Here is a 12777-nt window from a genome sequence, read left to right on the forward strand (position 1 = left end):
GTGTTTATGAATGAGTGTTGTGTGCGTGTGTGTACAAGTGTTCGTGTTCATCTGTACGAGTGTGTGTGTGTGTGCATGCATGTGTGTATGTGTACCTTAGCCACAAACAAGTAGCAAACAAGCCCGGCATACAGGCTCCCCCGAGCAAAGGGAGAGTCCCCACTCGGTTGAGGAAATGCAGAATCCAGAAACCCAGTCTTTCTCTCTCCTCGCTAGCTTGCTAAGGGTTGTTTTGCTAAAGCAGACAAGCAGATGTAGAGCATTAACCTCTTATCTGGCAAGCTGGCAAGCTCTCGGAGCTTTTAGTGGGCCAGAGCAGAAGGGTTTGGCAAGCTAGTTAATCGTAATTCTGGATGACGAATGACTTGAGGTTTGAGTTTCTCCACAAAGATGTACTGTATGAGTCTGGTGTTTTTAGTTGGTCTCCCAGCAGCTTACATTGTAAACACGTGCAAAAACATTCCAAGAAAGAAAATGAAAAGTTACTCCGAGTTCGTAGTGATGCAATGAATCATCAAATGAAATATTGTCAAAAGAGCTATAGTGAAAGTATCAAGAGGGTGTGCTCTGACTTCTACTGAAACTACTTTACGGCGAGAGGATAAGCTAATAGTGTTTTAGATTTGCTGAGCTGTCGTTTTTTCTGCAAGGTTCTCAGGTCTGCTATGGTCAGGTATGTAGTGCTGCCGTAGAGTGGGGGAGCAGCGCTACCTCCCTTTTTTCAATTTGATAATATATGGAGCTGGTCAAAATATTTCTGGAACAACGACCACTAAAATTCCATGAAAACCATAGAATGACAAACTAAATACATATGTAGGCTATAACAGCCTATAGGTAGGCAAATTGTGTTTTCTTCTCTGTCTTCTCTCTCTGGCAGTGGTGCGGATGATGAATAACTGTAGGCGTGTGCTGTGGATCGTCGGTCTGAGGCTTGACCACTTTGAGCGGGCCAAATCCGACGTAACTTCCACAGACAAACTAAAATGTCTGTCCTCAAAACAGTTTGTTATGGACTTGGGGCTCTTGTACGACGCACTTGAACTCGCCCTACTGTCCGAGTGCTTAGCTTACAGGAACGTACCACCTCTATTGCGTGTGCAGACAAACTGCTCCACCGCATGAACCTTATCTCACCAACAAATTCACCACCTGTCTGCCTTGATGTTCATAAAACTCCACGGACCCAGAACGATATGTTGACCACTTGGTTACGGTTCTTTCCTTTCAGCACCACGATTCGTGTCTCGCAAGATCACATCATGAGTATTTAGTATTTTACAAAACAGAACCGAACATAATTGGATGCTCTAGCATAGTAGGCCTATAGTATGTTACACCAAAACACCTCCTCAGTCATTTCTTATCTGAAGCTGAATAGTCAAAACAAGTTCCCCATGCTGCCAAAACTCAACAGCGCCCGCCACTAGGCAAGATATGCTTGGATTGAATCAATGTAGGCCTACAAGAAAGGCTTATAGTTTGTGAACACCATCCGCTTTAATTCGCTCACGAAAAGATCTAAATGCATATTCCCATGAAACTGATGGAGATCAAATGATTGGCATGCAAGGTGAATATTTCACCGGTAAAATATGATGAATTATCATTCCCGATTGACTATTTTGAAATTGGGTATGCCTAACTTAGTGTTTGAGGTTATTAAAAATATAACATGTTCTTGAGATAATACGTGGTAATAGGCAGACGTTGCAATTGGAGGATGCATTTCATGTATAGGCCTATTGTACAATGATATTTAATAGGGTACATCTGTCGGTACGAACTTTGAGAAATGATGACGTCATGACATTTTCCAATACCTAGCACTATACCACAAAACATAGCACTATACCACTGGCAATGGTTCACATGCTCTGACCCTCCCTGGGGTTCCCCCCAATCACATCCAGCAGAGTCAGCGTATTTTGACAGATTCAAGTTCTGGCTTTTTTCTCTTCTCGTCCTCTCCTCTTTCTTTCTCGTCCTCCCTCCCCTCTCTCACTCCCCCTATTTTTCTTTCAATTGAATTCAATGAGCTCTATTGGCATCCAGTAATATGAAAACATCTTATTTTACATTGCCAAATCAAACACAGAGGAACATATTAGATCAATGATTATTAGGAAATAATCTCTCTCTCTCTCTCTCTCCTGCAGTGATCCAGTACAGCACAGAGACCAAGGAGACGTGTGCTCGCTTCCAACAGCAGTGTTCTCAGAACGCTGACTGCACCGACTATTCTTCCGGCTTCTGCTGCCACTGTCGCTCCGGTTTCTACGGCAACGGTCGTCACTGTCTCCCTGACGGTGAGTCCTGGGGATGACGGTATAGGACGTGACACAGGCTCCGAGGATCACCGGCAGGGTCATAATATCGCAAAGTGTATATGTATGGATTGGAACTAGTGGGGTTTTGTCAGTCATACAACATCTGTGAACAATATTTGGGGTTATTGGCGAGAAAATGGTCATTTGGCTTTCCGTACCTGTATTCCTGTTTCCACAGTTCACATTGCCTTAGTGGAAAGGTACACTACCGCTCAAAAGTTTGGGGTCACTTCGAAATATCCTTGTTCTTTGAAAGAAAAGCAAATTTTTTGTCCATTAAAATAACATCAAATTGATCAGAAATACAGTGTAGACATTGTCATTGTTGTAAATGACTATTGTAGCTGGAAACGGATGATTTTTATTGTAATATCTACAGAGGCCCATTATCAGCAACCAACCCATTATGTTTGCACAGCTGAAAACTGTTCTGATTAAAGAAGCAATAAAACTGGCCTTCTTTAGACTAGTTGAGTATCTGGAGCATCCGCATTTGTGGGTTTGATTACAGGCTCAAAATGGCCAGAAACAAAGACCTTTCTTCTGAAACTCGTCAGTCTATTCTTGTTCTGAGAAATGAAGGCTATTCCATGCGAGAAACTGGCAAGAAACTGAAGATCTCGTACAACGCTGTGTACTACTCCCTTCATAGAACAGCGCAACCTGACTCTTATCAGAACAGAAAGTGGAGTGGGAGGCCCTGGTGCACAACTGAGAAAGAGGACAAGTACATTAGTGTCTAGTTTGAGAAACAGATGCCTCACAGGGCCTCAACTAGCAGCTTCATTAAATAGTACCCGCAAAACACCAGTCTCAACGTCAATCAATCAAATATATTTATAAAGCCCTTTTTACATCAGCCGATGTCACAAAGTGCTGTACAGAAACCCAGCCTAAAACCCCAAACAGCAAACAATGCAGATGTAGAAGCACGGTGGCTAGGAAAAAATCCCTGACCTCCAGCAGGCCACAAATGTGCATGTGTCAGCATATGGTCTCACAAGGGCTCTGAGGATCTCATCTCGGTACCTAATGGCAGTCAGGCTACCTCTGGCGAGCACATGGAGGGCTGTGCGGCCCCACAAAGAAATCCCACCCCACACCATAACTGACCCACCGCCAAACCGGTCATGCTGGAGGATGTTGCAGGCAGCAGAACATTCTCCACGGCGTCTCCAGACTCTGTCACGTCTGTCACATGTGCTCAGTGTGAACCTGCTTTCATCTGTGAAGAGCACAGGGCGCCAGTGGCGAATTTGCCAATCTTGGTGTTCTCTGGCAAATGCCAAATGTCCTGCACGGTGTTGGGCTGTAAGCACAACCCCCACCTGTGGACGTCGGGCCCTCATACCACCCTCATGGAGTCTGTTTCTGACCGTTTGAGCAGACACATGCACATTTGTGGCCTGCTGGAGGTCATTTTGCAGGGCTCTGGCAGTGCTCCTCCTTGCACAAAGGCGGAGGTAGCGGTCCTGCTGCTGGGTTGTTGCCCTCCTACGGCCTCCTCCACGTCTCCTGATGTACTGGCCTGTCTCCTGGTAGCGCCTCCATGCTCTGGACACTACGCTGACAGACACAGCAAACCTTCTTGCCACAGCTCGCATTGATGTGCCATCCTGGATGAGCTGCACTACCTGAGCCACTTGTGTGGGTTGTAGACTCCGTCTCATGCTACCACTAGAGTGAAAGCACCGCCAGCATTCAAAAATGACCAAAACATCAGCCAGGAAGCATAGGAACTGAGAAGTGGTCTGTGGTCACCACCTGCAGAATCACTCCTTTATTGGGGGTGTCTTGCTAATTGCCTATAATTTCCACCTTTTGTCTATTCCATTTGCACAACAGCATGTGAAATGTATTGTCAATCAGTGTTGCTTCCTAAGTGGACAGTTTGATTTCACAGAAGTGTGATTGACTTGGAGTTACATTGGGTTGTTTAAGTGTTCCCTTAATTTTTTGGAGCAGTGTATTTATTGTTTATTTCACTTTTGTATATTATCTACCTCACTTGCTTTGGCAATGTTAACATATGTTTCCCATGCCAATAAAGCCCCTTGAATTGAAATTGGGTCGAGAGAGAGAGAGAGAGCGAGACCCTGTCCACCCACTTTGCCAAAGCACAGCCCCCACACCACTAGAGGGATATCTTCAACCTACTACCTACCCTCTGTCCAGTGTCTGTGTTCTTTTGCCCATCTTAATCTTTTATTTTTATTGGCCAGTCTGAGATATGGCTTTTTCTTTGCAACTCTGCCTGGAAGGCCAGCATCCCGGAGTCGTGTCTTAATTTTTGGTGTTTTCCGGGTACTATTTAACAAAGCTGCCAGTTGAGGACTTGTCTGTTTCTCAAACTAGACACTCTAATGTACATGTCCTCTTGCTCAGTTGTGCACCGCGGCCCCCCACTCCTCTTTCTATTCTGGTTAGAGCCAGTTTGCGCTGTTCTGTGAAGGGAGTAGTACACAGCGTTGTACGAGATTTTCAGTTTCTTGGCAATTTCTCGCATGGAATCGTCTTAATTTCTCAGAACATGAATAGACTGTTTCAGAAGAAAGTTATTTGTTTCTTGCCATTTCTAGCCTGTAATCGAACCCACAAATGCTGATGCTTCAGATACTCAACTAGTCTAAAGAAGACCAGTTTTATTGCTTCTTTAATCACCACAACAGTTTTCAGCTGTTTTCAGCTAACATAATTGCAAAAGGGTTTTCTAATGATCAATTAGCCTTTTAAAATGTTACACTTGAATTAGCTAACACAACGTGCCATTGGAACACAGAAGTGATGGTTGCTGATAATGGGCCTCTGTACGCATATGTAGAAATTCCATAACAAATCTGCTGTTTCCAGTTACAATAGTCATTTACAATATTAACAATGCCTACACTATATTTCTAATCAATTTGATGTTATTTTAATGGACAAAAAATGTGCTTTTCTTTCAAAAACAAGGATATTTCTAAGTGACCCCAAACTTTTGAGCAGTATGTGCGTGATATGTATGTACTTAGTGCTGCATAGAGGGAAAAGAAACTCACACACTACAACTCTTTCTGTCTCCTAAATACACACACACCAATTCTCACCCAAACTCTCACAGACCCATAAAAACCTGATCTCCACCTCCCCCTCTCCAAACCCCCCTTTCTCTCTCACATGACAGCATCATCTTGTTTCTAGGCCCTGCAACCATTTCCTGCCAGATCAACACCTCTGATGCAGTGGTGGGCTCCTCAAACAATCCTCCTGTTGGTCACTGGGCCATGCCGAGCTCCTCTAGCCCCTCGCTAGCTGGCTAATTACCTGGAAGTGGCTTGACAGACATTCCTATTTGGAGAGCAGTGTACACGCTCTCTCTCACACATGCACACACACACCCTCTGCACTCTCAACCGACTCCCTTTATTAGTCTGGCTGCTTGTTATTAACCCGTGTGTGTGTGTGTGTGTGTGTGTGTGTGTGTGTGTGTGTGTGTGTGTGTGTGTGTGTGTGTGTGTGTGTGTGTGTGTGTGTGTGTGTGTGTGTGTGTGTGTGTGTGTGTGTGTGTGTGTGTGTGTGTGTGTGTGTCGAAGGGCATGTAAAGTAATGGGGGGTGGTATTTAAATGTTACCTTTATAACCGGATGTTTTGGCAGCCAGTCAATGCTTTGACAAATACAGCCAGTCGACTACTTGAAAGAGTTGGAGGGGATGATGTCACCCTGACTGACTTTCCACTGGGTTAGGTTCATCCTCAGGAATGAGGTGTTTTGTCAGAGGCTGAAGTTTCACAACAAAATGGGAACACATTGTTCCAGGTAGAAGTGTCAAGGCAAACTTGTGTATATTGTTCCAGGGTTGGAATGTCAAGACTTGTCAAACGTGGTACTTGTGAAGCCTTTGTGATTTGAGAGACACTGACAGACAAGCATGCCGGTTGGTGTATTCAGTCTAAGTTCTTGTGGGGGCTTTGATAGAACAGGAACACAAACACACACAGGGTGCTTTGTAGTAAATAGAGGAACATAAAAAATTGGGACTGTCAACAGTGTCACATAAAGGCATGTTAATACAACAAAGTGGGGACCTGAGCCATATTTTCACAGTGAGATAATTACTACAGTAATTCCATATCAATTCAGTCAATTACCAAAATAGGTAAGAATAAATGTCACTTCTCAATTCTTGAATTGTAATTTCAATTATTTGAACTTGTCATGTCGGTATAAAGGGAATCGGGAGATAGGCGCAGTAATGCGTAATAGTTTTCTTTATTACACACAAATTACGGAGTGCCGTGTAAAGGCACGGGGACGAAGACCAAACAAACATGTATACAACACACAGGGTTGAGACCCAAACAAAAGAGCGAGGAGTACCTCAAATAAATAACACACGCGCACAATGATTATCACACGGGACGAGACCCGTAATCATCTGCGCAATCCACAATGGCACGAAAGCCAAAACAACAGCACAGGTACTCACACGAACCAACGGACATTGTAACAATAATCGACAGGGCACACTTATACAATTACTAATCAATGGGAATTGGGGCCTGGTGTGCGTAACGAAAGATCCGGAGGGATCCGTGACAGAATTGATGGAATTGATTGACCTATACGGCCAATCTATGTCTCCAAAATACCCTCATGTCCCTTCCTGCTTCCTCTGTAGCTGTGTGTTTGTTCCTTAAGTCATACACTTCAAAGACCTGTTTTTAGCTAAAAATACAGGAATTATTAAAAAAATTCCATTGCCATCTGTTTTGTCCCTTTGTATGTCTATGGAGTTGTATTTGGTGCAGATGTGTGCTGTTTGTGGTATTGGTGTTCTCTACATGTTTTGTGTTAGATACACAGACATTGATTGGTTGACAGGCGATGTGTGGGGAAAGTGTGTCTGGTATCCCGTTCGGAAAAATGCGAGAAGCACGAATGTTTGCGGAGACTGCATTCTCAGTTTTGACCGGATTGAGCATAAATCAGCTTTTATGATGTATGCCCAATACATTGATTCATTATGCGTAGTATACATTTGTTACCATGACTGTCTTCACCCCCCCCCCCCCCCTTCTATTCTCGCAGGTGCTCCCCATCGCGTCAATGGCAAGGTGAGCGGGACAGTGATAGTAGGTTCCACCCCTGTGCACCTTAACAGCGTGGACCTGCATGCCTACATCGTAGTGAGCGACGGGCGGGCATACACCGCCATCAGCGAGGTGCCCGAGCCCGTAGGATGGGCACTAATGCCCGTGGCGCCCATCGGAGAGCTCTTTGGCTGGCTTTTTGCCCTGGAGCTGCCCAACAGCCAGGCTGGCTTCAAGATCACAGGTGAGCTGAGTCCTGATGTTACTGGCGCTTAGTGAAGTTGTTACCACGTTAACAAAACATCCTTTTACAAACAGTATTCAACCTGAACATGACATCATTGCAACCTATTTTGCCTGCTAGGCACTATAGGAGGGTTCCAATTCTCATCAGAGTCCTAGTACCTCACTCAACAGTCTGGCGGTGTTACATACGTGCTACCTTTATTTAACCAGGCAAGTCAGTTAAGAACAAATTCTTATTTTCAATGACGGCTTAGGAACACTGGGTTAACTGCCTTGTTCAGGTGCAAAATGACAGATTTTTACCTTGTCAGCTCGGGGATTCGATCTTGCAACCTTTCGGTTACAAGTCCAACGCTCTATCCACTAGGCTACCTGCCGCCCGCATGTTTTGATCTCTACATAAAACCTGTTCTCCATGATGCCACCACTGCCTTTATTGCTCGGTGTGCATGCATGCATGCGCTTAGGTATGTGTGTGTGTGTGTGTACATGCGTGCTTCGTTTGTGTGTCTGTGTGTGTGAACGAGGCTGCCCCCATGCTGGCAGACTTCAGGTCGCTCTGTGTGTTTGTGTAAAGTCAGTGTAAAGTCGTACAGCTGTGTTGTCTCCAGAGGGGTGATACGCCTACTCCACCCCTCTCAGGCTAATTTGAGTCAGGTGTTCCGTTGACGTGTGTTTAGACTCGTTGTGTTAGCTAAGAGGCTTGTGGATTCAACCTGTCAGAATTATAGTCTGCTCAGATTCCCTGTCTGTATTGAATAGTTTATCATCTGGCAAATCTAATAAGATTGACCTACTATTGAAGGCATTCATGTTATTATGGAGAATTGAGAGACTGGGTGAAGTAGTGAGATTCTGCTGGGTCCCAGCCCATTTGGGTGTGGAAGGGAATGAAATTGTAGGTGAGGTGAGGCCAAATGTAAAATCGGATCCTTTTTGATAGATGTGTGGCAGAAGAGATGGGACTCGGAGCCCAAGGGCCGGCATTTATATGCCCTCTGAAGAAAGTTTGGTGGACCAAGATTCAAAGGTCAGATTAGGAAGGAAGAGGTGGTGTTTGCTCGATTGCGTCTAGGACATTGTACATCTGGTTGGCAAGCATCTGAATGGTTTGCGTCTGGAGTGTATAGTCAATGAATTGGTGGATGCATGTGTTGTTATATTGTTGTAACTATGTTGGAGAGAGGGAAAGCTTAAAGTGTAGGGTCATTGAGGTTGGACAGTGTTTTGGGGTTGGGGGAGGGTCTATTAGAAGTTAGTAGGGCTCTTTTTAATTTTTTTCAGAAGTACTGAGTTAGGTAGGAGGATTTAGAAATGTGGAGCTAATGTCGTAAACCGTGATTGACCACACACTCGAACACAGTAGGTGGGGTCATGCACCTTTAATGTTTGTTTGCGGATCGCCATTATATCACAGAAGAAGAAGAGGCTTGTGGAAGTTGTGTAGGATCTTCGCGAAGAGCAAGCAGGCGTGTGTGAGAGTTTTCACGAAAGCCAAATATAATGGATATTATTCTCATGTGTGCTAAGTTCACCTAAGTTAATTATTTATACTTATTTTAACTCAATGAAGGCCGGATAGCAAACCTTACTCAATTGTTAGTTGTAATAGTTGTATAGTTGTAATATGAACGTACCAGGTTCAAACCACCCAAGGTTAAATCTCATTGCCATGTATTCATTATGACGTCTCTTCCTGTCGCTTATATAGCGATATCACTTCCTTATGATGTCACTTCCTGTCCCACAGGTGCTGAGTTCACACGCCACGCCGAGGTTACCTTTTACCCCGGCAACCAGCGGCTGAGCATCGTCCAGATGGCCCAAGGATTGGACAGCGAGAACCACCTCAGTGTTGACACCCGTCTCCACGGCGACGTGCCCTTCATTGCCCCCGGCGCCACTGTGCAGATGGAGCCCTACAAGGAGACCTATCAGTACTACCCTTCAGGTGCGCTAGCCAATCACTACGCTAGCCAATAAGTAGCCAATCACTGCCCACCAGGGTTGGGAAGAATTACATTTACATTCTTTCAATTCAGGAAGTAACTCAAATTTGAATGATCCTCATTGCTTTTCAGTGTGGAAAATTTCAATTGGTATTGGAATTTCAGTTTGCTTCCTGAATTGACCGAATTGAAATTTTAGTTGCCCACCTCCACCCCACCTTACCTCAAAGGCGTTCTGGGCTTTCCATGTCTCTGTTCCAATATCCACACTCGCATACCACCTAGAATGAAGTTCACCTTTTGGGCATATATACATTTTAAGTGGTAAGCTAGTATATACATTGGAGCATAGCCATAACTGGAGCCCAGTTGTTTTACCGACTATGGAACCTGATCAGGAAAACCTTTGAGTATTAGGTGGTAGTTTTAGGAGGTTCTCCCTAGCCCGAGTCATGACTTCCTCTCTTCCTGTACTGCACTGACTCAATTACAAAGGAAACAGTTGTTGGTAGTACTTATAGACAGTGGGAAAGCGGATGTGTGTCTTATATCTCCTCGCAAATGAATCCTAACTTGATAAGCCGAACCAAATAATTTTTCCAACCTACACTACCATTTAACTGATCCCCATCGGATCTAATGTCATGATGCAACAAAGGCGCCTTCCCCTTCCTGAGTGTCTCAGCTATCTCTCGTTGCTTGGAGATAAGGATCGGAGGGGGGCTAGTTGCTAGTGGACGGTTGGGACTATAAAAATAACTAACCTCTGAGACTTCACTGCCTCCACTTCCTTTTGGAGGAACTTCCTTTTTTTTTTTTGTGCTCCCCAGAACGTAAACTGTGTTTCATCTGAAGGGCCCACTGGATGAGGAAGTGTTCAATTAGCAGATCCACTCATCCTGCCAGGGCTGATTATAGACCAGGGTCATTAGGGTCATCAAAAAGAAGGGGGGTTTCTGGTCTTGGAAAAATGTTATTTCAAGGTGCACTGCTCCAGACCAAACCATAGTACAAAAACAGTTGAAGTCGGAAGTTTACATAAACCTTAGCCAAATACATTTAAACTCAGTTTTTCACAATTCCTGACATTTAATACTAGTAAAAATTCCCTGTCTTAGGTCAGTTAGGATCACCACTTTATTTTAAGAATATGAAATGTCAGAATAATAGTAGAGAGAATGATTTATTTCAGCTTTTATTTCTTTCATCACATTCCCAGTGGGTCAGAAGTTTACATTCACTCAATTAGTATTTGGTAGCATTGCCTTTAAATTGTTTAACTTGGATCAAAAAGTTCAGGTAGCCTTCCACAAGCTTCCCACAATAAGTTGGGTGAATTTTGGCCCATTCCTCCTGACAGAGCTGGTGTAACTGAGTCAGGTTTGTAGGCCTCCTTGCTCTCACACGCTTTTTCAGTTCTGCCCAAAAACCTTCTATAGGATTGAGGTCAGGGCTTTGTGATGGCCAATCCAATACCTTGACTTTGTTGTCCTTAAGCCATTTTGCCACAACTTTGGAGGTATGCTTGGGTTCATTGTCCATTTGGAAGACCCATTTGCGACCAAGCTTTAACTTCCTGACTGATGTCTTGAGATGTTGCATCAATATATCCACATAATTTTCCTCCTCGTGATGCCATCTATTTTGTGAAGTGCACCAGACCCTCTTGCAGCAAAGCACCCAAACAACATGATGCTGCCACCCCCGTGCTTCACGGTTGGGATGGTATTCTTCAGCTTGCAAGCCTCCCCCCTTTTTCCTCCAAACACAACGATGGTCATTATGGCAAAACAGTTCTATTTTTGTTTCATCAGACCAGAGGACATTTCTCCAAAAAGTACGATTTTTGTCCCCATGTGCAGTTGCAAACCATAGTTTGTCTTTTTTTATGGAGGTTTTGGAGCAGTGGCTTCTTCCTTGCTGAGCGGCCTTTCAGGTTATGTCGATATAGGACTCATTTTTACTGTGGATAAATATACTTTTGTACCTGTTTCCTCCAGCATCTTCACAAGGTTCTTTACTGTTGTTCTGGGATTGATTTGCACTTTTCGCACCAAAGTCCGTTCATCTCTAGGAGACAGAACGCGTCTCCTTCCTGAGCGGTATGACGGCTGCATGGTCCCATGGTGTTTATACTTGCGTACTATTGTTTGTACAGATGAACGTGGTACCTTCAGGCGTTTGGAAATTGCTCCCAAGGTAGGGAGCATCTAGGTAATGCGTCCACAGGTACACCTCCAATTGACTCAAATGTTGTCTATTAGCCTATCAGAAGCTTCTAAAGCCATGACAAAATCATTTTCTGGAATTTTCCAAGCTGTTTAAAGGCACAGTCAAACTAGTGTCACGATCGTTATATAAATAATCGGACCAAGGCACAGCGTGAGTAGAGTTCCACATATTTATTACAATGAAACCTCAAAACAACAAAGAATGAACTATTAACTCTTCATGGTCAGGGCGTGACACTTAGTGTATGTACATTTCTGACCCACTGGAACTTGTGATACAGTGAATTATACATGAAATAATCTGTCTGTAAACAATTGTTGGAAAAATTACTTGTGTCATGCACAAAGTAGATGTCCTAACCGACTTGCCAAAACTATAGTTTGTTAACAAGATATTTGTGGAGTGGTTGAAAAATGAGTTTTAATGACTCCAACCTAAGTGTATGTTAACTTCTGACTTCAACTGTAACAGATCATAAGCATTCTAGAAACAGCCCACCGGGAAAAAAACTGGTTGCATCAACATTATTTCTACGTCAATTCAACGAAACAATTCTATGTGATGACGTTGAGTCAACGTGAAAAACTGATTGGATTTGCAAAAAGTCATCAACGTAAGGGAATTTTGGATTTCTGTCACCCAACTTTTAACCTAAATCCAATGACATGGTCATTTTGAATTCACATGAGTTTGCCAACTCAACCAAATGTTAACAAAAAAAAGACGTTGAACTGATGTCTGTGACCAGTGGGAGAGCCGCCAGACCTGAGTCAAAATGGTGCTTGTTTTAAAAAAAATACTTTGTGTGTTTGATTGAGCCTGCCTAGAGTGGGTATTGCACTTTTGGGACTATTCCATTGGTTCCATTGCGCCAGGCAAGTTCCGTCGAGTGCTGCTCAAGTATTTGAAAGAAAATAAATACTATTTGGACTGTGCTGTTTCTAGAATGT

At 43.8% G+C, this 12777-nt stretch overlaps 1 protein-coding gene across 1 annotated transcript in view; it reads left to right on the forward strand.

Annotated features, from left to right (window-relative positions):
• The window catches only part of nid2a (nidogen 2a (osteonidogen)), a 122036-nt gene that overhangs the window by 34809 nt on the left and 74450 nt on the right, over positions 1 to 12777 (forward strand). The window contains exons 5-7 of the mRNA XM_055864163.1: positions 2160 to 2309; positions 7399 to 7644; positions 9397 to 9597. Of these exons, the coding sequence (XP_055720138.1) occupies positions 2160 to 2309; positions 7399 to 7644; positions 9397 to 9597 (597 nt within the window). The remainder of the gene's footprint in view (positions 1 to 2159; positions 2310 to 7398; positions 7645 to 9396; positions 9598 to 12777) is intronic.

This window comes from Salvelinus fontinalis, chromosome 16 (assembly GCF_029448725.1).
Source record: "Salvelinus fontinalis isolate EN_2023a chromosome 16, ASM2944872v1, whole genome shotgun sequence".
NCBI lineage: Eukaryota > Metazoa > Chordata > Actinopteri > Salmoniformes > Salmonidae > Salvelinus > Salvelinus fontinalis.